Below are 27,983 nucleotides of genomic sequence, written 5' to 3' on the forward strand. Positions count from 1 at the left end.
AGAGGCATCAGGCCATTCTCAAACTTGTGAAAAAGGAGCATGTTCTGCAGAGAACCTAATAGTAAATTCAGTCAGATTCAATCCCACACAACCTATAGTATAGAGTCTTTCTAAACTCACATCTCCAAATTATTAGTGCCTTTATTCTATGACTCCTTCAAAAAGGTTTCTGGTTATTGAGATGTTTCCATTCTTGACCACAGTGGGGTTGGAGGTGTTCTACTGGTGTTTCCTTGGGAGTCGTGGGGAGGACTTCTGACTCTCTGTTCACCTTCTCTTTCAGTGTTCCACTTCCTGTGGAGGTGGCTTTCAGAAGAGGACTGTCCAATGTGTGCCCTCAGAGAACAATAAAACTGAAGACCAAGACCGATGCCTGTGTGATCACAAACCCAGACCTCCAGAATTCAAAAAATGCAACCAGCAGGCCTGCAAGAAAAGTGCCGGTGGGTGAATGGGTTTGCTCGGGGAGAAAGAGATCTTTGCACAAGTGTCATCCTGAGTGATACAACTTGTAGATAGCTTTACATTTCTTTTACTGAACAGAAAATCTTAATGTTAAAGAGGTCAGCCAGTAACCCTGGGAACAAGTTATCTGATCTGGTGAGGTTTGAATCCTAACTTCTTGAGAGAGTATCTCATCCATTTTTCTTTTATTATTATTATTATTTATTGACTATCATAAAATACCATTTTCTCTCTCTAAGCTTGTTCACACTGATGTCATCCAAAATGGATGAGAATTACTTCTGTGCTTTCAAAGATGTCTTGAGAGATATCCCAGCCTTTCTCAGGAACCCAGTCAAGTGTGAAATAGTCCTCTCTATAAATCTGGTACCACTGTGTTAGGCCAGGTCTCCCAGAAGCAGGCTCTGGGGTGAAAGTGTGTGTGCAAGGGATTCATTAAGTAAGTATTTCCAGGGAAGATCATTAAGGGAGTGGAGGAAGCTGGATGGAAAATGGAGGAGACACAGCCAGGGTGCCTTCTCAGGAACCTGAGTCCTAGCTTCAGCCTGGTCCTCCAGGCAGCTCCAGAGCGCAAGTTATACCCCCAAGTTGTCCACTCCTGAGCCAGTAAGCTGTACATTCACACTTCCACGCTCTTCAGCCATTGGCCAAGGGCTACCCCAGGAGAAGTGAATTTGCAGGAGGCTCTCTGCGTGAGAGACAAAGGAGCTCCTATAGGTTGGGTAGGTTCAGCTATGACCTATAATGTCCATTGCACTGATTGTTTGGGCTTCATTGACATGTAAAATTTCTAAATTAAATTTAAAACAGAGAAGTGAGCACATTCAGGAGCTCATTAAAAGAAAAATTTGATAGCCCTTTGTGCCAGGAGAAAGGAGAGAAAGGCTAATGCCCATAATTTTGACTTGGGCAGCTGAGTAGATGAAGCTACCATGCACTGAGAGAGGAAGCCCAACAGGAGCTTTGGGAAAGAGGGAAGGTAGTGAGTTCTGTTTGGGACATGTTAAGGAGTCTGTGAATTATCTAGGTAGGGGTGTCCTGTGATTGGTTTGCTCTACAGGTATGGAGGCCAGGAGAGAGATCTGGTCTGGAAATACTGATAAAAATGCACTGAGCAAGGAAATGCTTTAGGTGTGATTATCACAGGAAGCTTCTTACTGACTTGCACTTAAGGGTGGCTTTCATTGGCCTTACTTGAAACTCCAGAAGAAACCACCTATAGCTCATTTTCAGAGGTGTTATTCATGTCTTCCAGACTCTTGCTTCTCAAAATATGGTCCCTGGACAAGCTGAATTGGCATCTCCTGGGAGTTTGAGGCTCTCAGGCCTCACTCTAGATCTACTGAATTAGAATCTTCATTTAACAAGATCCCTGGTGACTCACATGCACATCAAAGTTTGAGAAGCACCTTGTTCTAGACCAAGGGACCAATTTGAGACTCTTCCTTTCATTTCATTTCATCACCTTCTATGGTACCATACTTTAAGTAGTTGAGGCTATACAATCCCTTCTATGTTGTGTTATTTTTTATATAACTGAAGCAGCAACTTACTCTTGGTTGATCATGCCTAGTGTTAGGGCTTGTTATTTTGAATTATATGTAGGTTGTCTTCAACTGTCCTATTGCTGGACAATAAAATCTTCAATAATCAAAACAGGGTTAAATGCATAGATGGTAGTTTTCATCTTGAAATCTCACACAGAATAAATGGCGACCAATAGTTGGCTGGCAATTGATGTGCTTAACAGTGAATTCCACTCACTGACAATTATCAGGGCCACAAAAGTTAATTACTAGCTTCTTTTGAAGGCAGAGCCATGCCTACTCACATAGAAGGAAAATGAAAGAAGAGTTGTAAGAAATTCCTTGATTTAAGAAACCAGCCACCCACCCTGACCCCTATAATTCTCTAAAATTCTTTGAAAATATTCATTCAATGCCCAGATTTTTGTCAATCAGCTTTCACAATAAACATAACATCCTCCTAATTATATTTTATAATATCAGGTATGAATTCATATAAGGTTTAGTTTCCTCCAGGTCATTTTACTTCTTTTAGAAACCATCTGAAGTTTTAATGATTTAAAATCTAAATTGGAATTATTATTTCCACATTAGTGCCTACAAAACCCTTTCCACATATCTACATGGAAAAAAAATCAAGAAAATTCATTTACCAAGTATCAGCTTTATTCTCAGCATTACATTCATATTGATTAAAAAACAAAAGCAAAACCCTTAAGCCTACCATTCCTGGGGTTGTTTTGCTGTTGCTGCTGCTATTGTTTTTAATTTGAGAAGGGGTAGAAAAGGCCAAAAAAAAAAAAAAACAGAAACAGTACTTAGATCCAATGTTGATACAAATGAACATTTGAGTCAGTAAATTTTCTAGTAAAGAATATGCTGCCAGATGAATAGGATCTCATTCATTCACTTATTCAACAAAATATTATTGATCACAAGATGTGTCAGAGAAGTGCTAACAGCTGAGGAGAAAGACATGAGTAAAATACAGTTCTTGGCCTCAAGAAGCCCAAAGTCATGGAAGCTGTATTTGTCAACAACATTGAAATTGTTTTTCAAGCTTCTTTGGTGAACAAAATATTATCCCCTGATAACACAGTTGGCAACAAAGATACAGGCGTATAACTGTCCCTTTAAATTTCCAAATGTGGTTTCTGTTGAACCAGTAGAGGCAAATTGGGACCTCCCCTCCAAGTTGCCCATAATTATAAGCATTGTATGTACTTTGGAAGTGGAATCCAATTGACTGATGAACACAACAAGCCTTCATTGTTTCACAGCAATAGGGAGAACTGATGTAATTGAGCCTTGTCATCATGTTGGGCTCACGGTCATCATCTAAATGAGTTGCTACCTATAGTTCTGGAACACAGACTGCCAATATAGGCCACTTTCATCCTCCACTCTTCCTTCCAGTCCCCCACTCTCAAAAAGTGGGGCCCCAGGACCTAGAATGTATCCAGGCTCCAAGGACTATTGAAAAGCAAGGCTCTTGATCTCATGGTTTTCAAGAACACGTGAGGATTCTAGGCTTGGTTGAGTCTCTTTCAGTCATTTAGGTGTTGACCTAACCTGACAAGTGGGCCTCCTGTGTTGAGCAAAAGAAGATGTTTTGGACAGAGAAGACCTATTCATGTGATCTTCTCCTGCCCCATCACCAGTACAAGAGATTCATTCTGTCAGAGACAAAGCTTGGGAGCTATTGAGACAACATTCAATTTCCAGCAGCACCATCTATGTACCAGCTGTGTGATACTGGGTCAATTGCTAAGCTTCTCTGGAACCCTCAGTTATTAAAAGAATAGATGCACCCACATCTATTGATTTCTGTGATAATCAAATGGTATAGTATATATCAAACATTGCCTAGTATGTGGTAAATGCTTAATAATTTGTATCTGTGTTTTTTCTACTTTCATGGAGGAAGGGGCGTATTAGCTTCCTGGGCTACAAGCACACATATTCATGCTGCCATAACAAACTATAATAAACTAGGTGACTAAAGACAACAGAAATCTATTCTCTCACAGTTCTGGAGGCTAGAAATCCAAAATCAAGGTATTGGTAGGGCCCACAGCCATTCTCCTGGCTTCTGGCGGTTGCTGGCCATCACTGGCATTCCTTGGCTTACAGAAACTGAATTCCAGTCTCTGCCTCCATTACCACATGGCTGTCTTTCCCCTCTGTGTCTGTGTCTCAGCACGGCTTTTCCTCCTCTGTATGTGTGTCTCTGTGTCTCTTCTCCTCTTTTTATAAGGACACCACTCAGGTTGGATGAAGGGCCCACCCTAGTTCAGAGTGACCTCATCTTAATTGACATCATTATTCTGTCTGCCAAGATCTTATTTCCAAATCAGATCACATTCACAGATACAAAGGGTGAGGACTTCCACTCTGGGGTACGTTTCAAAGGATACAGTTCAACCCACAACCTTTGGGGGGCCTCCTAGAGGTCATTTTTATAATGGCAGATACCTTTGGCCCTTAGCAGAAGAGGCTCATGCTCAATTTACAGAGCAGGTCAAGAGAGAGTATGGTGCCATTCCCAAGTGTGTAATACAATAATGCCTATTTGGAGATGGAGACAGAGGGGACTCATGTGGGTCAGCACTGCCAGAAGAAGCTTTGTGGAATGGTGGCTGTCAGCTGAGCCTCCACCCTTCCTCTGTCTTTCTCCTCCTGGGCAGCAGCCCTAGAGCACTCACAGACACAGCGACGAGACTGTGGGGCAAAGAGCCGCCCCACCTGGGCCCTCTCCAGCCTCCATCCACAGAGACTTCAGGAGAGGCTGGCTAAGAAACTGGGGCAGCTTGGTGATGCTTGGACTACCCTGCCAGGGGGCTTCCCAGAGCCTGGGAAGGAAGCCTTGCCTTGTTCCAATCAGCAGCGCACACAATGCATGGCCCAGGTCCCGTGAACAACACCCGCTGCTCTGCTGGGATGAGGGAGAAGAAGAGCTCGAAGGGATATTCCACAAGAGACATGCTTGGTCAAAACATGTACTCTCTGAAGTTGAATTTTGAGGAGAAAATCTGAAACAAAAAGAAAAACAAGGCCAGGCACAGTGGCTCACACCTGTAATCCTAGCACTTCGGGAGGCCGAGGCAGGCAGATCATTCGAGGTCAGGAGTTCAAGACCAGCCTGACCAACATGGTGAAACCCTGTCTCTACTAAATATACAAAAAAAAAAAAAAAAAATTAGCTGGGCGTGGTGGCACATGCCTGTAGTCTCAATTACTCAGGAGGCTGAGGCAGGAGAATTGCTTGAACCCGGGAGGCAGAGGTTGCAGTGAGCCGAGATTGCGCCACTGCACTACAGCCTAGGAGACAGAGGGAACCGTCTCAAAATACAAAAACATGTACTGTCTCTGAAACTCCCAAGGGTGTCAGGCAATTTCCTGTGGGGTTTTAAGAGAGACAGGGTTTTTATAAGAGGCTTAAAGAAGAGGACTAAAGAAGGAAAGATGAAGACTCAGATTTTGGATTCTAGGAGCATTATATGTTACCAATTCCTAACGGCACTTAAAACTTCAGCACCAAACAGGACTCTGGAAGCTAACAGAAGACATTCATTTCTTCACAAAAATAAGGCACAGTTAAGAGAATAAGGAGTTCTGAGGAGATAAAAAGAATTTTTTGCCTTTATGATCTAAAGGTGAACAAAGCATAGAGATGTAAAGATACTGTTGCAAATTTGGGGTGGAGAGGTTATTATTTCCATTTCTACTTTTCCTGACTGTTCCCTTTACAAAGGACAGCGGCCTGTTTATGAAAGTGCTTTTCTTCAGAACTATGAAAATATTTTCTCTGTAAAGGAGAAAGAAAGACGAGAGCTCCAAGAAGTACCTAAGGCAAGCTTAAAACAATTTCACTTTCTAGAAAAAAAAAATCTAATTGAATTCCTTACAGACCCGGAAGCTGTGGGCCAGTGCCATCTGAGAACCACCCGTACAAGTGTGTGGGGGTGGTCCCTGAGCAACCCACTCTCATTCCCTGACTCATGTATGGGAAAAGCAAGGCCAAGAAAATTAAAGGACACCCTTGCCCGGAGCTAGTTAGAGGAGAACAAGGGTTAGAACTCAGGTGACTAATTGTATACTTACTCTGGGAATTATTTGTACATGTCTTCTTCCTTCATCTCCGTGGTAAAGTTCTGCAGGGCGGGGATCACAGTTTATGTCTGTATCCCTCACTCACTCCAGAAGCATTGGTTATTATTTTTTTTTTCTTTTTTTTTGAGATGGAGTTTCACTCTTGTTGCCCAGGCTGGAGTGCAATGGCACGATCTCGGCTCACTGCAACCTCCACCTTCCGGTTTGAAATGATTCTCCTGCCTCAGCCTCCTGAGTAGCTGGGATTGCAGGCGCCCGCCACTGCACCCAGCTACTTTTTGTATTTTTAGTAGAGATGGGGTTTCACCATGTTGGCCAGGCTAGTCTCGAATTCCTGACTTCGTGATCTGCCCACCTCAACCTCCCAAAGTGCTGGGATTACAGCGTGAGCCACCATGCCCAGCCCGGAAGCACTGGTTATTTTGCTGACTGGTTGTTGGCTTGACACTCTGAACAGTATGATTGATTAGAGCATGAGCTCTAGAGTTAAGACTGCCTGTGTTCAGATCTGGCCATGCCATTTATCAGCTGGACAACCTTATACAAGTTCTTCACTACTTGAGGCCTTACTTTCGTCATTTCTGAAATGGAAAAAATACTTGTCTGCTAGTAGCACTGTAAAGATTAAATGTAGTGAAGCCTAGAAGACACTGCATTCAACTATTTCCATAGCAATACTGCATAGCAAAGCACCCTGACACTCAGGGGTTTAAAACTACAGTCATGTATTTTTTTCTTTTTTTTAATTTCAGTAGTTTTGGGGGTACCACAGTAGTTGTGGGGGATAACCAAAACTCACATTCCTCAGTGGAGATTTCTGAGATTTTAGTGCACCCGTCACCCAAGCAGTGTATACTATACCCAATATGTAGTCTTTTATTCCTTACCACCCCCAAGTTTCCTCCCTGGGCCCCCTAAGTCCATTATATCATTCTTATGCGTCTGAGTCCTCATAGCTTAGCTCCCACTTATAAATGAGAACATATATTTGGTTTTCCATTCCTCAAGTTACTTCACTTAGAATAATGGCCTCCAGTTGCTGCAAAAGACATTATTTCATTCCTCTTTTTTTTTTTTTTTTGGTTGAGTAGTATTCCCTGGCGTATATATACCACATATCCTGTATCCACTCATTGGTTAATGGGCCCTTAGTTGGTTCTATATCTTTGCAATTGTGAATTGTGCTGCTATAAACATGCATGTGTGTGTGTCTTTTTCATATAATGCACAGTCATGTATTTTTTGCTGAGCATCTATAGGTCGACCAAGGTTCAGGTGATTGAGCTTGGCTTTGGTTGGCCTTGGCTACTAACTGTAGGTTGAGTCTAGGTCTGACCCATGTGTCTCTTATCATCCTTGGTGGCTGCACAAGCCAGGTTCTTCTTATGGTGACAGCAGAAGCTCATCAGGGAAGGCTTGTCCTCCTGCACATTCCAAGTCACTGCAGAGATTGTGTCTACTAGCATCCCATTGTCTAAAGCAAGTCACAGAGCTGAACCCAAAGGCAAGTAGTTGGGAAGGATTCTCCACCCGCCAGGCAGCCATGGCAAGGTGGGAATGTTCTGTATAACACAATTACATGGGAGAGAAGAATTGTGACTGATAATTCAGTTTAGCATAAACACTCTGCACAGTGTCTGATACATAATAAACATTCAGTAGATACCACCTATTATGAATTGTTACGGCTCCTTTCTTGGTAGACATATAAAGTCTTACATTAATAGAAGTTGTGCTTGTATATCTACAAAGGATAATCTCTGAACTTTTTTCTTATTCTTTTTCTCCTTCCACAGATTTACTTTGCACCAAGGACAAGCTGTCAGCCAGTTTCTGCCAAACACTGAAAGCCATGAAGAAATGTTCTGTGCCCACTGTGAGGGCTGAGTGCTGCTTCTCGTGTCCCCAGACACACATCACACACACCCAAAGGCAAAGAAGGCAACGGTTGCTCCAAAAGCCAAAAGAACTCTAAGCCCAAAAGGAAGCCAGCTTCCACCAGACTGCAGCAGCCTGCTGACCGTGACATGCTTTAGCCCTGGGAGCTGCTTCATTGAGGTTTTGCTTCATATATTTCAGGTTCAGCTTTGGGTCATAATGAAACAAAATCCATTGTGTTCCTCTAGCCACAGAATGTCCCTCACAGGAGGCCTAGGCTGCCGTACTTGCTGCTCCCTGATCAGAAGGTGAAATAGCTAGGAGAATCAGGCAGCACCTGGTATCGGCTCCTGGGAAAGGTGCCAGGTTAGACAGATTTGTGAAATATTGTATTTTTGTTCTCCCTTAAAGATAAAAACAAAGAGACCAGCTTTTTTCCTGACTACCTCAACAGTATCAGGCAACACTTACCCAGGGCACAAATAATCTTCTTAATTTATCTTGATGAATACCTTTCTTTTTTTTTCTTTCCTCCCTGCCTGGGGCAGCTGCTATTTAAAATGTCACAGTGGAGCTTTAGGAACATTCCTTAATTCATCCAGGCAGGGGATTGCTTTCTTCACCCCATGTTCAACTAGGGCAGGAAGAGAAAGTGCTGGTTACATCTCTCAGTCTCTTCCTCCGTCCCAGTAGGGCTCCGTATCTGGGCTGCTTAGAGTCTCCTGCCAACCTCGAGACACTAGACTAAGAGGAAACAGGCATAAGAAACACAGCCTAAGGGGTTTAGGTCACTTACACAGAAAACACTCTGGCTTGAAGAGCATTTCTATGAAAACTCGTAAAAAGCAAATGAGCAGAAATCAATTTCTTACTATTATAGAAAAAGAACTGTGGGCCTTTATTCTTCCCACTTTCCTGGCAAATACACTCTCCTTCGCAGAAGGGAAAATGAGTCTTCCTGGCTGACTTCCTCCCTTCCTCCAGTCCCTACAGGAGGCCTGAGCTCAGGTCCCACCATCATCTTGCTGCAGGGGGTGTATACGCAAAGACCACTATGACCAGCTCTAGGGCTGTCACCTGTCCTCACCTCTCCTCAGGTTGGAAAATGGAGGTTCCATATTAAAATATTTCAAAGAACCAGGTAAACTGTACTAAGTACAAGAGCATAGTGCAAACTTCTAATATAGAGAAAAAACATTTCTAAAAAGTAAGGTAAAGAGGATCTTCTCCTCAGTGTACCCAATATTTAGTTAGTCTTAAAGGTCTTTTACTTTGGGGAGAACAGGTGAATCAGGGAGTTCAAAGAAACTGAAATGAAAGTTAGAATGCTTGTTCTGGATGTTCCTACCTCCCACCAGAAGTCAAAGTAGGCTTGGTCTCAAATTCAGAGCAAATTTCTAGACAAAGTGATTTCTAAGGGAAGGTACTTACATGAACTGAACCCAGAGAAAGAGGGTAAGTGGGTGGGTGGAGGGGCATAAGCCTCAAATGGAAGAAGATATCAGAACCAATTCTTGACAGGGAGAAAGGCAAGGATGTGGCCTTCATGTGATGGGCAGCATATTTTCTGACTCATGCACAGATACACTTAATACTCCTCATGGAACACAATGTCCCATGTCTCTCTTTACCTATCCGTTCAGCAGAATGGTGCTATTTAAAAAATGGTGCTAATATCTAGATGGTGGCAGAACTAATGTAAACATAGATAGGCATACAAATGGGTAAGTGTATGTGAAACTCTCCGTATACATATTCTGTTAAACATGTAATGGTGTTGCTGACCAATGCCAGTTTTATTGCTTGGGTACCTTGAATTTAAGATTTAATATTATGTGCTTTTTATTTTTTTCCAAGCCATTAACATGTATTACTCTCATGAATTCCTGTGGAAAATAAAACAGTGGGACTGGGATGAAATGCAAGATAGACCAGAAACAGGAGGAAAGTACAAATGTTTACCTAAAGCCAGAGAATTTATTTCTAGATGATAATTACATTATTGTATTCTCTGCCTTTAAACATAAACATTGCTGGCCGATAGCAATCTATGGTGAATAATGGTTTTCGAGGAGAGGAGATACTTAAATTGTTAGCGACATGAGTGGAGGAGAATCTGATATTTACTAATGAGGCAGTTTGCAAAGACTGTCCCTGAAGTGTAGTGTGGGCTTTCAGGGGGATTCATTGAGTAAGCTAGATTGATTTAACCTGGTACTGTACTAGCATAGGATCAAATACGTGTCATCAGAGACCTGGGTATGACCAGGCTTACAAAACTCAGGAACAAACTCAGATTCCTACTGACCTCGACCAAGGAAAGTAGGCCAAATTTCTCCATATACGAAATGGACCACGTTACTTACAACCTGCGTGGTGGAGAAGATGGTAGACATGTGGAGAGAGTTTGGCCGGGTGCTCCATTCTAGGTCTTTTCCAGTTTCTCAAAGGCAGAACATTGGCTCCTAATTATTTGCCATGGATATTTGCTTCCTGTACTGGAGCTATGTTGTAAGACAGCTGTGTCATGTCCATCATTCTTGACTCCAGAATGAAGACAGGGCTTGCTGTTTGCTGTCCTGTTGGTATCATCTGTTGCCTTGGCGATCACTCAGTGATGAGTCGTCAGTATTTTGACATGTCCCAGTGCTTGCTGTACAAGAGGGGACTCAGATCAACAGGAAGACTCTGAAGGCAGGAACCTGCATGGTATGTTACATCTTTGATACTTGGGTGCTGACACGAAGCAGAGTTGTTGGTTTACTTTATCTAGGCCCTTCTTTCTTCTCACCTGGATCAAGCAACTGAGAAGTGTATCAGGAGACACTGGATACATATCTCTATGAAATAGAGAGGGCCATCGCAGGGCCTGGTACTTCACTACATTAACGTTCTAAAACCCAGTTTGGTTTACTTTGTCTTTCACAGTAGTATACTTAGCTCTTCTCTGGAAAGTTGTGGGTTAATATAATTCTTAAACATGAAAATGTAATTAAGCACACCACGAGAGAACAATATTCCAGGAGACTTAATAGTGATTACTTTCTTCAATCAGGAAATCGTTTCAGTGCCTCCTTGGGAGGAATGCTTTGTTTTGTGATGGGTTTTCTTAAAGAAGAGCACACCTCCGTCCAATCTCCTGAGACAGCCACGTCTCCGCTGACATCCCACTGTGATGCTTTCAGATAGTCAGTGAATGTTTCTGATAACCTTCATCCAGTATCTGAAACACAATGTGAGGGATTATAGTGTTTTAGATAATAACATCACATTTAGTTGACTAAAATCTTCCAAACTCTGAAAGCTGCACACTGCTACTCCAAAGACTGCAGGTCTTAGTTCTTCTCCTTTCTGACTTCAAGATGAATCTCTGGGACGATGTATCTGGTGCTTGGTCCACAGTGATTCACTTTTGAAGGAGAGGCCGCATGACATGAACTGCCTGGTGTTACAACCTAGCTAACATATTTGATGCTACTCCTGTTGCCCGTACCGCTTATTCAAGTATTATTCTAAGTTATGTTACTAAAAAACATGGTGGGTAAAGCACAATCCTACCCATCATTGTCCTCCAAAATAATTGTATGACATACACGGCCCAGCCCATTGCCCTCCCTGCATCTCTGTGCTGCTTTGCCATTTCCCCTTCTACCCAGCCTCCTCAAGGGGTACCTTGGTGGGTATTTCAGTACTTAAAACCAGACTGTAATCATAGCCTCCCTTTGTGTGGCATCAATAAATGGCCAAACTCATTGATGTTTCTGTGTGATTCTTTTACCCCTGCTGTGAGACTCCCACCACCCACCAGTGTTACTATGGATTTTAGCAGCCTGGGAAAGGATGCTGTCAATTCCTTCCTCCCACACTCATTCCAGATTCCCTCCTACCCTACTCCTAGACCAGTACATCATCAGATGAGTCACATCCCAGGTGAGCCGATCTCTTCTCATGAATGTGCAACAACTGCCACAGTCCACCATATGATAATCTGAAGTGATGCCTAAAATTCCCCAAAACACTGAATTCAACATATTCATGCTGCTCACAGCATAACCTACTCCTTCATCTATCCAAAGTGTAGGCTTAACACTTAAGAGAAAATGACCCATCTCGAGGAATTTGCTTTGGGAATTCAGTCCTTATTCAAAGATGGGTGCACAGCTCAGTAAATGCAACTAGCAAAAGCAGAATTTGTACATATAGCAATAGAGTCTATTCACATGGAATAAACAAAACCATAGAGGTAGGGAAGAGCCAGGCCTCTCCAGGTGATCCCTGGGATGTTTGAGGGCATGAATAGGAATAGTAGGAAATGTAGTTTTGGTCAAGAAGGCATCGCAGAGAGCCATGGATGCCTCCCTGATTATACCTTAAAAATTATTCTATCTGTGACTACGAGATCTTTCTAATAGTGAAAAGCCCAGCTCAAATGCTACTTCCCCTGGGACACCTACCCTGACCCTGCCAGAAAGACAGGGTCTGTTTTCCATTATACTCTGCTCCCACTATACTGGGTACATTTTCCACTAGAAAAGTAGCTCTTAATCGAGGGTGATTTTTGTTCCCCAGGGGGTCTTTGACAATGTCTGGAGACATTTTTGGTTTTCACAACTGGGCAGTGGGGGAGGGAGGGAGTGCTACTGGCATCCAGTGAACAGAGGCCCAGAATGTTGCCAAACATTCTATGGAACGACATTCCCTCAACAACAAAGAATTGTCTGGCTCATAATGTCAATAGTTCCAAAGTCGAAAAACCCTGCACTAAAACAATTATCACCTTGTAGCGAGTAGTAGGGGATCTTGGTTGAGTAAAACCAAGCTTTCACTAAAATTCAGACTTCTCGAAAGGACTGATGAGGTAGGTCAGAAAACCTCAAAAGAACTAAAAAATAGATCAGGGTTCAAAGCACACCAGCTTGATTAAAGAATCTTGATGTTGAAGGGGATACATGGTAATGAGCACAGCTCAAAGAGTCTTAAACCAGCCCCTGGGGACAAAGATGTTTCGATCCTAGAACTGGGGCAATAAATCAACAGCGAGCAAAATGGAAACTGGCATGTTAGGATTTTGGATTAATCATCCTCCTCTAATTGAGATTTCTAATCAAACTGAGAATAGACATAATCAGCCAGATCAAAATATCAGCTTCAGTAGTGGTGAAGCTGGCTTGGAGAGCACGTCTTGGGTGCAAATAGAAAAAGGGTTTTCCTACCCTTCATATCTGCATTCCCCCATGGCAAGTAGCTGGAGATCTGCAGGCCTCCCTCCCAGTGGTTCTCTGAGCTCCGGGCTTCAAGCTCAAGAGAGATGGGGATGGAGTAGAAAGAAACAGAGAGAAATGGACCACTCAACCTATTAACCTCAGTTTGTAGGAGTCTCATGGCCATCAAACTTTCACCAACAGCAGCACCCTCTCCTGCCCTGGGAGGAGCATGTAAAAGGGTTATCATAAAGACCCCATCCTGAAGAGATATCTCAATACTATCCACTCTGGAAGTGGAGGTTTCATGCCCCTATGGGAAAGAGGTAAGATAAGCATGAAGGAAAAAGCTGGTAGAGGAAACATTGATTAAAAACTACCACATGGGCTGGACACAGTGACTCATGCCTGTAATCCCAGCACTTGAAGGCCGAGGTGGGAGGATCACTCCAGACCAGGAGTTCAGGACCAGCCTTGGCAACATGGTGAGACCCCATCTCTGAAAAAAAAAAAAAAAAAATTAGGTAGGTGTGGTAGTGTCCACCAGTAATCCCAGCACTTTGGGAGGCCAAGGTGGGAGGATCAACCAAAGAGCAGAACATTAAGTAAACTCTCCTTTGTCTGGTGGTTGGGGACAAACACCTCACCGAAATGCACATCTGAATCTCAGAAAGGGAAGCACGCTGACAAATACACTAGGATCAGAAGATGCATGCTAACAAATACACTAACATTTGTTTTCTCCTTACTTAGGGAGACACAACTCAGGAAGCAAGAAGATTATTGTTAAACTAAATCATCAGATTACTGGAAGCAGGAAAATCAAAAGTGAAGGTGGTCAGCTGGGCATCTCCCTTGCAGGGATTTGGAACTGACTTTCCTGGTCTCAGGAAGCCCAGTTCACTCATTCACTGAGACAGCCTTATTGTAGTAAAGAGCTTAATGAACACAAAGTCAGCCAAGTGGAAGAAGGTCTGGAGTTTCATTATCACTCAAATTAGCCTCTCCAAGAACTCGGAGACTAGGGTTTTATGGATAATTTGGTGAGCAGGAAGCTGGGGAATGGGTGCTGCTACTTGGTTGGGGATAAAATCATGGGGGTGTGGAAACTGGTCCTCAGGAACTGAGTCAACCTCTGGGTGGGGGCCACAGGACTAGTTGAGTCATGAGTCCAGGGTCTGGGTGGGGTCAGTTGGTCGCCAGAATGAAAAAAAAATCTGAAAAAACATCTCGAAAGACCAATCTTAGGTTTTACAATAGTGATGTTATCTATAGGAGCAATTGAGGAAGTCACAAATCTTGTGACCTCTGGCCAGAGGTTCTGAGCAGTAGGGGATTATAGAAACTATGCCTGCATGTAAGCAGAATTCAGGCCTCTCCCATAATCTTAATCTCCTGGCCTTTCATTACCTTTACAAAGGCAGTCTTCGGTTGGAGCAAGGAAGGGATCTGTTTTAAGGAGGGACTGTTATCATCCTTGCTTCAAAGAAACTATAAACTAAATTCTTCCCATGGTTAGCTTGGCCTGTGCTCAGGAATGAGCTCCAGCCTCTGAGGCTAGAAGCAAGATGAAATAAACCATGCTAGACTTATCTCACTGTCATAATCTTTGCAAAGGTGGTTTCAATAATACCCCTAGAAATAGAGTAAGTTGATATTTTGGTTTATATATTAGTTTCTTGTGAACTTGGTTAGTGTATGTTAATTCTTCTAAATCAGAGAAAATTTTATTTCTAAAGCTGCCAAAACAAAGGTCAGACCTTGAACTATGGTTAATACATTCCCCACAAAATGCCACTTCTTGAGGCCCAGTGGGAGCAGCCATCTGACCACCTACTGTGACATTGCAACCTCCACTCTCCCTGGTCTCACTCAGCAAGTGAGTGGTAGGGATGTTCAGAGAATTCCAATGTCTAGCATAGCTCCCAGCATATAGTAAGAATTTCATAACTTGTGGAAATCATCTTTTCTTTTGTTCGCCCATTCATAGAAAAGATGTCTTGAAGGAGGAGGAGGCAGCAAACATAAAGAGTTGGGATAGGGGAGAGAGGAAAAGGTAAGAACACACAGCTCATGCTCAGGGACAAGAGAGCAGACGATGGGGTGGAGAATGTGGTAGGGTGTGTGTGTTGCGGTCACAGAGAGGAGTTGAGGAGTAAATATCAGAGGCTGAAGTGCACAGATACAGTGTCCTTCCCTGTCCATGCACCGTGGCAGGAGACTGAGGGCACAGCTGGGGCCATCTCAGAAGGGACTGGGGTGGGTACTTCCTCCCTGTGCTTGCACTAACCTGAACCCTCCTCTTGTCTCTGCTAATCCCAGCCTGTTTGCAGCTCAGGGAGTGAGGAAGCCATGTGCCGGGGGCTTCTCCAAAGTTGCGTATGGTTTCTCCATGAGGCAGGTGGTTGATGTGCTCCTGCCCATCCTGGGACCTGAAAGATGCTTGCTCCAGGTCTGCTCCTTAGGATCTTGAGGCCTGGGGTAAGAGTACAATGGAAGGGCCACTTACCAAATGTATAAAGGTTTAAAAGTCATGAAACAAGCTACATTCTAGGCCTGGCCTCTGTTCTCATCCAGCATCTCACAGCCATCTCCCCAGTGATCAGCCGTGTGACTGAGAGGCTAAATTAGCCAGCGCTGGGCCAGCCCTGCCTGCTGAGAATTTGGTGGCTCAGACCCAGGTCTCCAAGTTGATGACTAAACCCAAATCCCTGATGGAGACTGACCTGGCCAAGCTCCCTAGGGAGTCTGGAGAGGTAGGTTCCTTGCTCCCATGCCTCACTTTTCCACCTCATAAACTGCAACAATTCTGAAAACCTTCCAACAATATCACATGGGCAGAGAAAGAGGAGGGAGCCAGTTATCTGCAGACCTGGTCCACCCAGGCCCTAGACACTCACCGTGGGTGCTATGGGGTGGTGAACTACAAGCAAGAGCACAGCTCTTTCCCTGGTTTCCTTGGGCCCAGCCTGTGATTTTTGCATCCCCAGCCTGCACTTACAGGCTGTCAGGCCCACACACTTCTCTGGCCTGGGGAACCCAATGTGTGTATTGTATTTTGATAATTCTTACTCACTCAGTCTGTTACAAAACTCAAAAGACTTTGTTACCAAGCCACAAAGACAAAGTATTTGCATTTGAGCCTTTTGGAATACTAGCCCACAGAAAGCCAGGCTTGGGGCAGGGGCTCCTGTTGCCAGGCCTAGAAGCAGTACTGCACACTCCAGTGTAGTTCACGAGAATTTCCAACTATGAGCAGAGATGCTTGTGGGAAAAGGACCCTGTGGCCAAGTAGGGTCCAGGCTTATCTTGGGCAATAGGATAGATGAGCGGCTGGGAAAGTTGTTGGCATGCTCCAGCCCCGAAGCCCAGGTTTCAGAGGGCCACTCAGGAAGGCAAGCTGTTAAGTCATGACTGACTGGCCAGAATGGGATCAAAAAATTAGAAGCAATGTTTCTTGAGCACAAATTCTGAGGTGTGCTTCCACCCCACTTCTGGCCCATCAGCCTGCACTCCTGCCTAATGACAGGAATGTGATTCACAGAGGACCCAGGAGCAAAAGACATGGGCAGAGGGGCTATATGGGCAGGGCCTATTTCAAATGCACCAATTATCAGGCTGGGCACGGTGGCTCATGCCTGTAATCCCAGCACTTTGGGAGGCTGAGGTGGGTGGATCTCTTGATGTCAGGATTTCGAGACCAGCCTGGCCAACCTTACAAAACCCATCTTGTCTCTACTAAAACGAAAATAAAAATTAGCCCGGCATGACTGCACACACCTGTAGTCCCAGCCACTTGGGAGGCTGAGGAAAGAGAATTGCTTTAACCCAGGAGGCGGTGGTTGCAGTGAGCTGAGATCGTACCACTGAACTCCAGCCTGGGCAACACAGCAAGACTCCATCTCAAAAAAAAAAAAAAATCGAGATCAAATGTACCAATTATCTTTTCTCTGCACTCAGACAAAGAAAGCTAATTATCACTCTGAATCATTAATAAACTGTTGGGATTTCACAAAAAGTTCCCACATTTCACTCTAGGAAGCCAAACTCAGTAACTCCTTATCAAGTTATCAAGCATGACATATACATCTGGGGATTGAAGTAACAGCAGGACCATTTGGGACTTTGCTTCTGTTGTTCCCATACAGGGATTATCGGGAATTGAATGCCCAGAAGGATTTCAGGACCAGGTGCCAAGAAACAGCATATCTGTTATCTCTTTCCACATCAGTACGATGGTGTTAACAATATTTGGCCTACCTCAGAACCTCTCAGTGTCCTATACTCTCAGAGTATAGGAAAGGGCCTGGCAAAGATGGTGGGCCCAAGATACATCCACTGCCACTCAGCCACCCACAGGACAGACTGTGTCCTTGAGAGTCACACCATCCACCTAATATCCCTCTTTCTAGTCTCTGTCATCTTTCATCCCTCCTCCATATTTATCAAGGCCTTTTGCTCCTTCTTCAGTCTTCCTTCTGGAAATAAACAAAGACCAACTAAATGAGAAAAATAGTCTATTTATTCTGAACTTACTATAGCAAGGGAGTCAGCCACTGTCAGTGTCCTTTGGCAGAGACTCAAGGACAGATAGAAAAGTGGGAAAACCTTATAGTGGACAAAAGGGAAGGCTTCAGGTGTGCCCTGATGGGAAGTTTTGGCTTGGGAAGCTGTAGGAGGCTAACGAGAAGAAGTCATCCTATGTCGTTGATTAAGGGTGCATATTTGGCTTTCTCTGGTTGGTCCTAAATTACAAATCGGGACAAAAATTTGGGAGGCTTTCGGTTATTAATCAAGTCCTGATCATTTGGGGCTGATTGCTACAGGAGTTGTTTAGCTTCCTAGATTGTCACTAAAATATAGCAATCTAGGCTGGGCATGGTGGCTCACACCTGTAATCCCAGCACTTTGGGAGGCCAAGGCAGGTGGATCACTTGGGTCCAGGAGTTCAAGGCCAGCCTGGGTAACATGGTGAAACCCCATCTCTACAAAAACTAAAAATAAAAATGAATTAACTGGGTGTGGTGTGTGTCTGTGGTCCCAGCTACTCAGAAGGCTGAGGTGGGAGGATCACTTGAGCCAGGGAAGTGGAGGTTGCAGTGAACTGTGATTGCACCACTGCACCCCAGCCTGGGCAACAGAGTGAGACCCTGTCTCAAAAAATAAAGACAGCAACCTGGCTTCTTGCAATACTGACTTACAGCAGGCTGGCTTCCTGGGTTGTCTGTTGTAGATAAGGGGGTAGGCTTCCTGGGAAAGTTGCTGTAGGTTGTGGGTCAAAGTTCTATGATCTGGCCATTGTCTATTTGTATATTCATTCTCACTTCCCATTGCCAGTTCTACTCTTTTTTTGAGAAATTCAGTGTCTAATGACCCATCTAACTCCCCTGGCTTGTGCTCTCAAACTTGAGTCTACACAAGTTACATGGCAGAACTCTTTTTAAATGGAAGCTGTTTGGCCCCAATTCTGGTGATTCAGGAGGATTTAGTAGGTCTGGTGTAGGCCCCAGAATTTTCAGGTGATGCAGATACAGATGGTCCAAGGGTCACAGAGCAGTCTTCTACTCTCTCAGTTGCTTGGCCTGGTCAGCAAAATGGACCCAGGGTCTCTCAGAGGTCTTGAAGAGTTCTAGGCCATTTCTATTTTTAGAGGATTCCAGCATACTTAAAAATGAAGAATTGTCAAAGTTATCAAAATTTAAATGTTTATATACGTAGGTAGACACACACACACACACACACAAACACACACCTACCTAACTGCATTTGAAGTAAACAGCCAAAGTCTAAACCTGAAGCCTTCCTAAGGTGGTCAGCCTTGGTACAATGTGTAGGCGCAATGGTCCCGAAGGGAATATGCAGACCAACCTAAAGCCTTAGGGCTTCTTTCTTGTAGAAATAAGCCAGAAAAATAAAAGTAAACGTTTTAAAAGACTCATTAACCAATAGAATATGAGTGCCCAGAAATAAACATATGGTGGACGGATTTTTTACAAAGATGCCAAGAAAGAACACACGATGGGGGAGGATGGTCCCTTCAATAAATGAGAAAACTGGATATTCACATACAAAAGGATAAAAATGTACCTTTATCTCACCCCTCATACAAGAACCAACTCAAAATGAAATAAGACGTAAACATAAGACCTAAAACTATAAAATTACTGGAAGAAAACATATAGAAAAAGCTCCATGACATGATCTGGGCAGTGATTTTTTGGATATGACCCCAAGAGCACAGGCAACAAAAGCAAAAATAGACAGATGGGATTGCGTCAAACTAAAAAGCTTCCGTACAACAAAGGAAACAATTAATAGAGTGAAGAGACAAGCCCCAGACTAGGAGAAAATATTTGCAAGTTGTTCATAAGGGGCTAATGTCCAAAATACACAAGGGAAATCAAACTATTCAATAACAAGAAAACAAATAATCTTATTTAAAAATGGGCAAATGACTTGAATAGACATCAGAAGAAGATACACAGATGGCCAATAGATACATATTTTCAATGCTCAACATCTGTAACAATAAGAGAAGTGCAACTTAAAGCCACAATGAGCTATATCACCTTATACATGTTAGATAGGCTATCATCAAAAAGATGTAAGATAACAAGTGTTGGTGAGGTTTTTGAGAACAGGCAATCTTTATACACTGTTGGTGGTATTATAAATTAGTACAGCCATTTTGGAAGAAGTATGGAGGTTCTTCAAAAATCTAAAAATAGAATTACCATATGATCCAGCAATCCCACTACTAGGTATATACACAAAGGAACTAAAATTAGTATGTGGAATAGATATCTGCACTTCTACATTTATTGCAACATTATTCACACTAGCCAAGATGTGGAAGCAACCTAAGCATTCATCAATGAATGAATAGATTTTTTTTTTCTTTTTCTTTTTTTTTGAGACAGAGTCTGGCTCTGTCGCCTAGGCTGGAGTGCAGTGGCGCGATCTCGGCTCACTGCAAGCTCCGCCTCCCGGGTTCATGCCATTCTCCTGCCTCAGCCTCCCGAGGAGCTGGGACTACAGGCGCCCACCACCACGCCCAGCTAATTTTTTTGGATTTTTAATAGAGACAGGGTTTCAGATGGTCTCGATCTCCTGACCTCGTGATCTGCCCGCCTCGGCCTCCCAAAGTGCTGGGATTACAGGCGTGAGCCACCGTGCCCGGCCTGAATGAATAGATTTTTAAAACGTGGTATACATACATACAATGGAATACGGTACTATTCAGCCTTTAAAAAAAGAAACGAACACATGCAAAAAAAGCAAGAAATTCTGTCATTTGTGACAACATGGATAAACATAGAAAACATTATGTTAAGTGAAATAAGCCCAGGCACAGATACTGTATGATCTCACAGCATGTGGAATCTAAAACATTCAAACTTATAGAAATAAAGTGGAATGGTGGTTACCAGAGGCTGCTGATTGAGTTCCTTGAAGCAAAGGTTTAGAAACTCTGGTGATGTTTTTCATACTCAGAGTGACCTATCAATAAGGGCATGCATGAGCATGACCTGAGTATTTTGCCAGACTTCCTTAGTGGTCCAGACAGTGGCTGGTCCAGGGAGAGATTCAGCCTATGCATGGACTGCTGTAGTGATGAGACTTTTGAAGTACGTATCAAATCATTGGGCTTTAACTCTCAATACTTCTTCACATCCTTGGCGGGAGAGGGGTGGGAAAGCCAGCTACAAAGCAACCTAGAGTTCCAATAAGGATCTGAGCAGTTAGGATTTAATTCTCAGTGATGCCACATCAGGAGGGAGAGGGTTGTGGCTAGATAGTTTTAAAAAAAATTGAAGAATTGGAAATTTGGTAAGAGTTGGCAATGAATGAAAGATGACAGGATTCAGTTCAATTTACAGGTAAGTAACATGTTAACATATTTTGGAGATGTTTTCATATTCATTAGTTACCTACAATTAACAAAGAGATGTTATATAGCTCAAAGACTATGAATATGATCAGAATCTGATAATCCACAATAGTGTGCTATAATTTTCTACGAAAAACAAAATTTTTCTCAACAGTTACCCTTTTATGATCAAAGATAATCCCAAAGAAAAATTTTTCTTGATTATAAAATAAGGCCGATATCATTCGATTTGGCCTGATCATTTACATAAATACAGCAAGAAAGGTAATTTATACCATAATAGACCTTTTTTAGTTTGCTTTACTGAAGTTTTTCATAAGGAATCTGAGATTAGACTTCTAAAAGCATGTCAAGGCTAGGAAGCCATGCCAAGAACTCACTACCAGACTTTACCTGCAGTACCTTTAGATTTGGATGAACTCCTCTCTTCTCAAGGTTTCCAAAATATTGTAAAGTTCCTGGGCCTGCCAGGATGTGACCTTCCTTACTCACCTATAAGGCTGGGAACTCTGTAAGCCAAGTACCAGGCTGGGTTTTCCCGAGAGAGCTTTATAGGCATTAGCTACATAAAATCAACCTTAGCTGCTAACAGTTGATTCTATGTTTCTATGACCATCATTCTCAAATATGACACTTCAGTCAAAGCTTTGGTTTATATAACCAATGTTTCTAATTATGTCCTGTTAACAAAGGGGTCAGACTCATTGAATCTATGCAGAAAAATTATGTTGTCATGAAAATAAAAATATAAGAATTTGCAAATTCTGGAAGAATCAAGCCAAGGAAAAAATATAATTGTTTCAGTTCTGTTTACAAAAGTATAATCTAATAAATTGTTATGCATTACAAATAATGTAGAAGGAGAGAAAGAGGTTCCTTATAATCAAAACATAGAACAGTATCCACAAGATTCCAAACAAAATCCATAATCATTTTTTATGAGCCCTATGTAATTCATTCATAGAACTATAATCCATTCAGTCACATATGGTCAGTTCTTATTCTGTTCAATCTTGGGTTAGCAATATTATTAACCCATTGGCTTCTCCACTAGAGTTCTAGAAATCTTGACTCAGTACAGTGGTATGGTCTCAAAAATAATTAAGAAATGCCATCAGCTTGGGCCCAGTGGCTCAAGCCTATAATCCCAACACTTTGGGAGGTCAAGGAGGGAGGATTGCTTGAGCCCAAGAGTTCAAGACCAGCCTGGGCAACATAGTGAGACCCAGTCTCTACAAAAAATTAGATAACTAGCCAAGCATGGTAGCACACACCTGTGGTCCTCACTACTTGGGAGGCTGAAGTGGAAGGATTGCTTAAGCCCAGGATGTCAAGGCTGCAGTGTGAGATGTGATTGCACCACTGCACTCTAGCCTGGGCAACATAGTGAGACTCTGTCTAAAAAACAAACGAACAAGAAATGCCATCAGAAGCTTGTGCCCTAGAAGCCTATGACCCAGAGTACCTTAAATAGTCCTTTCCATGGATCTCTGAGACAGTTCTTTTTTCCTAAAGATGACTGGGTACTTCTATACGTTTCCTCTCATTTCTCATATTTAACAAGACACTTTTCTATGCTTCAAATAAAAGTGAGATTGTTGACAAGTGATACGGTTTGTCTGTGTCCCCACTCAAATCTCATCTTGAATTGTAACTCCCACAATTCCCACGTCTTGGGAGAAACCTGGTGGGAGGTAATTAAATCATGGGGGCAGGTCTTTCCCATGCTGTTCTTGTGATAGTGAATAAGTTCTCACCAGATCTGATGGTTTTAAAAATGGGAGTTTCCCCACACAAGCTCACTCTCTCTCTACCCACCACCATCCATGTAAGATGTGACTTGCTCCTCCTTGCCTTTGGCTGATTGTGAGGCCTCCCCAGCCATATGGAACTGTAAGTCCATTGAACCTCTTTTTCTTCCCTGTCTCAGGGGTATATGTCTTTATCAGCAGTGTGAAAACGGACAAATACAACAAGTAATTTCAATGTACTTTCCAAGTGAGAAAGGAGTAACCAATATATAAACATGTAAAATACTGAAACATTCCCTTGATAAGAATTGAGTCCTTGGCTTTATGTGAGATGAGCTCATTATCACTAGGTGTATTACAGGTTTACTCTAATTTCTCTAATTTGATAGATTTGGAAATAAGAAAGTCTTTGTTCTTCCTTCAAAAAAAATTAATACTAAAAAATTTTGAACTTCTAAGATTCAATTTTGTGCCATTAATTTTAAAAATGTATCAAGCTGATGTTTTGTGATTAACCTTTTAAGATTCAAATCCAAGGCAATAAGTGAATTTTAAAAATAACACAAGTGAAGGAGTAATAATCTTCAGGAAGCTGAGAGTTGTAGTCTGTAATTCAGGGATCTTGATTCAGTATTCATGTCAAATCTAACCATAAAGACAGGCCTATATGAAACCTAAACTGAGTTTAAGCCAGGGTGAAGGCCGGGTGCAGTGCCTTACGCCTGTAATCTCAACATTTTGGTAGGCTGAGGCAGGAAGATAACGTGAGCTCAGGAGTTCAAGACCAGCCTGGGCAACAAAGTGAGATCCCCCATCTCTACAAAAAACTAAGAAAATTAGCCAGGCATAGTGGCTCATGCCTGCGGTCCCAGCTATTCTGGAGGCTGAGGTGGGAGGATTGCTTAAGCCTAGGAGATCAAGGCTGCAGTGAGCTGTGATCACACCACCGTACTCCAGCCTGGCTGATGGAGCAAGATCCTGTCTCAGAAAAATAAATCAATAAAATAATTAATTCATTAAAATAAATTAACTGGAGGAAGGTGAGTAATAAAATCTTGCGATTTTGTTCAGTTAAAACAAAGGGAGAGAATTTCCTGGCATCATGCCACAAAAATTTGATTCAGCATTTTTAAAATTTACCCCTACATCTCCTTTTATTTCTATCAACTATAAAGTGGGCTTTTTAAAAAAAGAATGTTATATTTTCTTAAGTATTTTTCTAAAATAATTTGGTTCTCAAAAAATGCTTTAGCTTATTTATGCCATATGTGCTTTTTCCCCCAACATCAGAATAGAGGCTGGCTGTATAGAGAGGTTCCTGGTACTAAGAAGGAAGAAAAAAATGAAAGGATCGTCTCAGCTATCAATGGGTTGAAAGAGGACTTTTGTTTTAATAAAGTTGAAATTACATCTTATAATGAGATTTTTTTTCTTTTTTACTGGTCAGTCACATGAAAGGTATCATGCTGTGTTTAGTATACTACATTTTCAAAACAATATTAATAAAGAAAAAAAATTTTTTTTTTGAGACAAAGTCTCACTCTGTCACCCAGGCTGGAGTGCAGTGGCGCAATCTCAGCTCCCTGCAACCTCCGTCTTCTGGGTTCAAGCAATTCTCATGCCTCAGCCTCCTGAGTAGCTAGGATTACAGGCATGCACCACCATGCCCGGCTAATTTTTTGTGTTTTTAGTAGAGATGGGGTTTCACCATGTTGGCCAGGCTGGTCTCGAACTCCTGACCTCAGGTGATGTGCGCACCTCAACCTCCTAAAGTGCTGAGATTACAGGCGTGAACCATCGTGCCCAACCAAGAAAACTTTAGAGAAGCATTCACCAAAGTGAATACTGGTGAACAGAACGCTGTAAACCTTCCCCCCAAAAAGAAGATTCCCAGGGTCAAATAGGATTAGCATACCCTGAATTCTCAATATTCTTCCTACAGTTTCACACTGCACTTAGCATATCAAAGGCTCTGGGAAGTCCTAAAAATATGGAAGCTTTGTTTCATTTTGCTTAGCACACTATTTCCAATTTTTTTTCTTTTTCTTTGCCATAACAGCAATTGTCATTCTGCTCATCTGATTTTGAAGAACATCACTTTGGGAAACACTAATCCAGAAAAGGACCAGAATGCTGACAATGTCTGTGTTTTATTGGTCACACAGACCAACACTCATACAATGTGACTAGTAAAGGGTATGAATACCAAGGGGTGGGGATTGCATGGAGTCCTCTTGGAGGCTGGCTACCACATCACATTTTGAATAATTCCAGCAAAAAAATTATCATCATCAGCTATACTAAAACTCTTCCCGCTTTGTACTTTTGCCTAGATTCCATTCCAAAACTTGAATTGTTATATTTGGCAAGTAATACAAAATACCACGTGTTACATAATAGGTTTGATAGTTTTCAGTATGGACGATAGAGCCAAGCAGGTAGAAAAATTCAGCATAGAGCCAGGCAAAGTAGCTCACACTTGTAATCCCAGCACTTTGGGAGGCCAAGGCAGGTGGATCACTTGAGATCAGGAGTTCAAGACCAGCCTGGCCAACATGGTGAAACCCCGTCGTTACTAAAAAGTCAAAAATTAGCTGGGTCTCTTGGCATGTGTCTGCAATCTCAGCTACTCGGGAGGCTGAGGCAGGAGAATTGCTTGAACCCGGGAGGCAGAGGTTGCAGTGAACCGAGATCGCACCATTGCACTCCAGCCTGGGGACAAGAGAGAAACTCCATCTCAAAAAAAGAAAAAAAAAAAAAAAAGAAAGAAAAGAAAAAGAAAAATTCAGCACATTCTTTGCATTTTGTGGCTTTGTTAGGCAAAGACTATACATCCATACAAAAGACTGTGGTAGCATGATCAAACACTGAAATAGATGGCCTGAACATCCTGATATTTTTTTGGAGTGACTGATCAAAGGGAAGATAATGGCTTTCACTGGGCCCAACTTGGCAGGAACTGTTGGCCTCTGGCCTTCTCATTCCTGTACTCTAGCCACACTGTCTCCTTTTATAAACTGAGTCCCAGCATCTTGCAATGATCCGTCCTGCCCCCTGCTGGGAGTGGAGGAGGAGCTCTGAAGACAGCGTGCCCAGGGTCAAGCTCTATGCTTGGTGCTGGTGTCCAGTTTCTTATTTCCTGTTGGCCTGGGCCTTCAGCTCTGTCTTTCAACTGTCCTGGAATTCTGGTGCCAGGGTCTGACCTCACTGATGTGGACTTGCTGCCTTGACCCACAAAACCTCCATTCCATGCTGACTCTCAACCCTGCTCCACACTCTCTGAACTAACTGGCCTTCTTGGACCTGACCTCTGTCCTGCCTCATTTTTTTTTTCTTTTTCTTTTTCCATATATATATATATATATATATACATACACACACACACACACATACATATACATATTTTTTTTCTGTAAACTCTCCCAGTTCTTCCATAACTTATAAACATGATTTATACCACGGGGTAGATGGGAAAGTGGACAGGGGCAGGGCAGACTGATCGGGGTTGGGGAAGCTCCTCTCGCTGTTCCCTTGGAGTGGGCCCAGGCCCTTTGGAGGACGGGGACTCCAGGACATTCCTCCCTGAGGTTGTCTGGCTGCCTCTACCCCTGGTGCTCAGAATCCTGTGAGCCACTCAATTCCAGAATCCCTTCCGGGACTGACCCCAGGCCCACTGGACACGCTGCCCCTGGTACCCAGAATCCTGAAGCGCCAATCGGTTCCAGAATCCCCTTCTCAGCTGCTGGGGTGGTGGGGTCCCTCCTTTCTGCTGTCCACCTGACCCCAGAGGAGGAAGGGAAGGGAGGGAAAGGGGGGCCCAGGTCTCCCCTCCATGGCAGGAGGAGGGTAGAGGTAGAATCTGAAGTAGGAAGGGCGTGGAAGGGTCGGGAGGGCTCAGCCGATGATGAAGCCAAAGCCACACCGTAACTTGTTCTTGCGGTGATTCAGGAAGGCCCCAAGGGCCGGTGTCAGAGGCAGGGGTGGGAGCTTCTTCTCTAGCGTGGCACCCACGATCCAGTTGCTGTCCACAGAGCCTTAAAGAGGAGGTTGGCCTTGGGCAGGCCCAGCTGGTACCCAAAGGAGACAATGGTGTCCTGCATCCTTGTACTGGCCTCAAACTCCACATCCACCTGCAGCTGGTCACTGGGTTTGTGGTATTATGTCCAACTCAACGTTACAGTTGCCAACCTGTTGTTCAATGTGTATTTCCCAGCTAGAGACATGACAGTGCCCTCCTCCCCTGGCCGTCGGTGGTAGACCAGGTTTCTGCCCAGGGCCAGGCAAGGCGTGGTGCTCTGGAGGTAGTGGGCTAGGAAGATTCCTGAACCCATCAGGACGTCTGGGTTCCCCAGGGTGACGTCCGCTGTAAAGTCAGAGCACTGGTACTCCCCATCCACCTGCCACTTCACAAACTTCGACTGCTGGGTCTGTATGGCCATCTTGGACCTGAGGCCGGGGCCCAGCTGGTGAATGACCTGAGCATTGAGGCTGCCACTGTTGTCCATGTCACCCACCAGTACAGGGAATGCCTCTGTGGGACTCAGCTGCTTTGTCCCCATATACGTGACACCAAAATGGTTGTTGGACTCCCTGATTGTGCTGAGGGTTACTGTGTGGTTCACCTGGAAATGCTTACTCAACGCTTTGTTCACTGTGAACTTGACACCTTCCATCTACAGCTCCTTGCACTTCCGGTAGCACTCTTCGAATGTGCAGGGGTAGGGCAGGCAGCGGCAGGCCCCATCCTCGGCACCCCCTGCGGCACTGGCGGTTGCAGCTCCGGGGGTCCGCTCCAAACCTCGACCCACACTAGTGCTGGCGCCCAGGCCGCCTCCCAGCGGCGGCAGCCGTGAAGCCTGGATGCTAGGGCGGAGGTGGCGGCAGACCCACGAGGGCCGGCACAGGTGGTGGCGGCTGCCCTGCAGGCAGCAGGCTGACTGCCAACACGTTCCCCATGGTCACCTGCGAGGGGAGAGGTCAGAGGGCGGAGGTCAGGGCCTGCGCGCCCCTAACTCAGCCCCAGCAAACTCCCGCCCGGCTCAGGGCCCGGGTTCTCACTGGCGGCGGCGCCTGCTCCCAGCCTGTCTTGCCTCATTTAGGCACCTGCTGTGGTTACTTCCTTCTGGGCTGGCTGACGTGGCCCTAGATTCGCACAATC

The 27,983-nt window shown here is 43.7% G+C and overlaps 1 protein-coding gene, 1 long non-coding RNA gene and 1 pseudogene across 4 annotated transcripts in view; 2 read left to right on the forward strand and 1 right to left on the reverse strand.

Annotated features, from left to right (window-relative positions):
* The window catches only part of ADAMTS12 (ADAM metallopeptidase with thrombospondin type 1 motif 12), a 367,651-nt gene extending 357,359 nt beyond the window's left edge, over positions 1-10,292 (forward strand). For 2 of the 3 annotated variants that reach the window (XM_055246206.1, XM_055246207.1), the window contains 2 exons: positions 284-443; positions 7,901-10,292. In XM_055246206.1, coding sequence (XP_055102181.1) covers positions 284-443; positions 7,901-8,079 — 339 coding nt within the window. In that variant the 3' untranslated portion in view covers positions 8,080-10,292. The remainder of the gene's footprint in view (positions 1-283; positions 444-7,900) is intronic. The other variant, XM_063619890.1, reaches the window with a different exon arrangement.
* LOC129464786 (mitochondrial import receptor subunit TOM40 homolog) lies at positions 124-27,781 on the reverse strand (annotated as a pseudogene).
* Positions 12,702-15,231, forward strand: LOC129464785 (uncharacterized). The gene is made up of 3 exons (XR_008651737.1): positions 12,702-12,840; positions 13,937-14,226; positions 15,174-15,231. It is a non-coding gene; the product is annotated as an uncharacterized lncRNA (long non-coding RNA).
* Positions 27,782-27,983: the final 202 nt, after the last annotated feature.

Source organism: Symphalangus syndactylus, chromosome 16 (assembly GCF_028878055.3).
Source record: "Symphalangus syndactylus isolate Jambi chromosome 16, NHGRI_mSymSyn1-v2.1_pri, whole genome shotgun sequence".
Lineage (NCBI taxonomy): Eukaryota > Metazoa > Chordata > Mammalia > Primates > Hylobatidae > Symphalangus > Symphalangus syndactylus.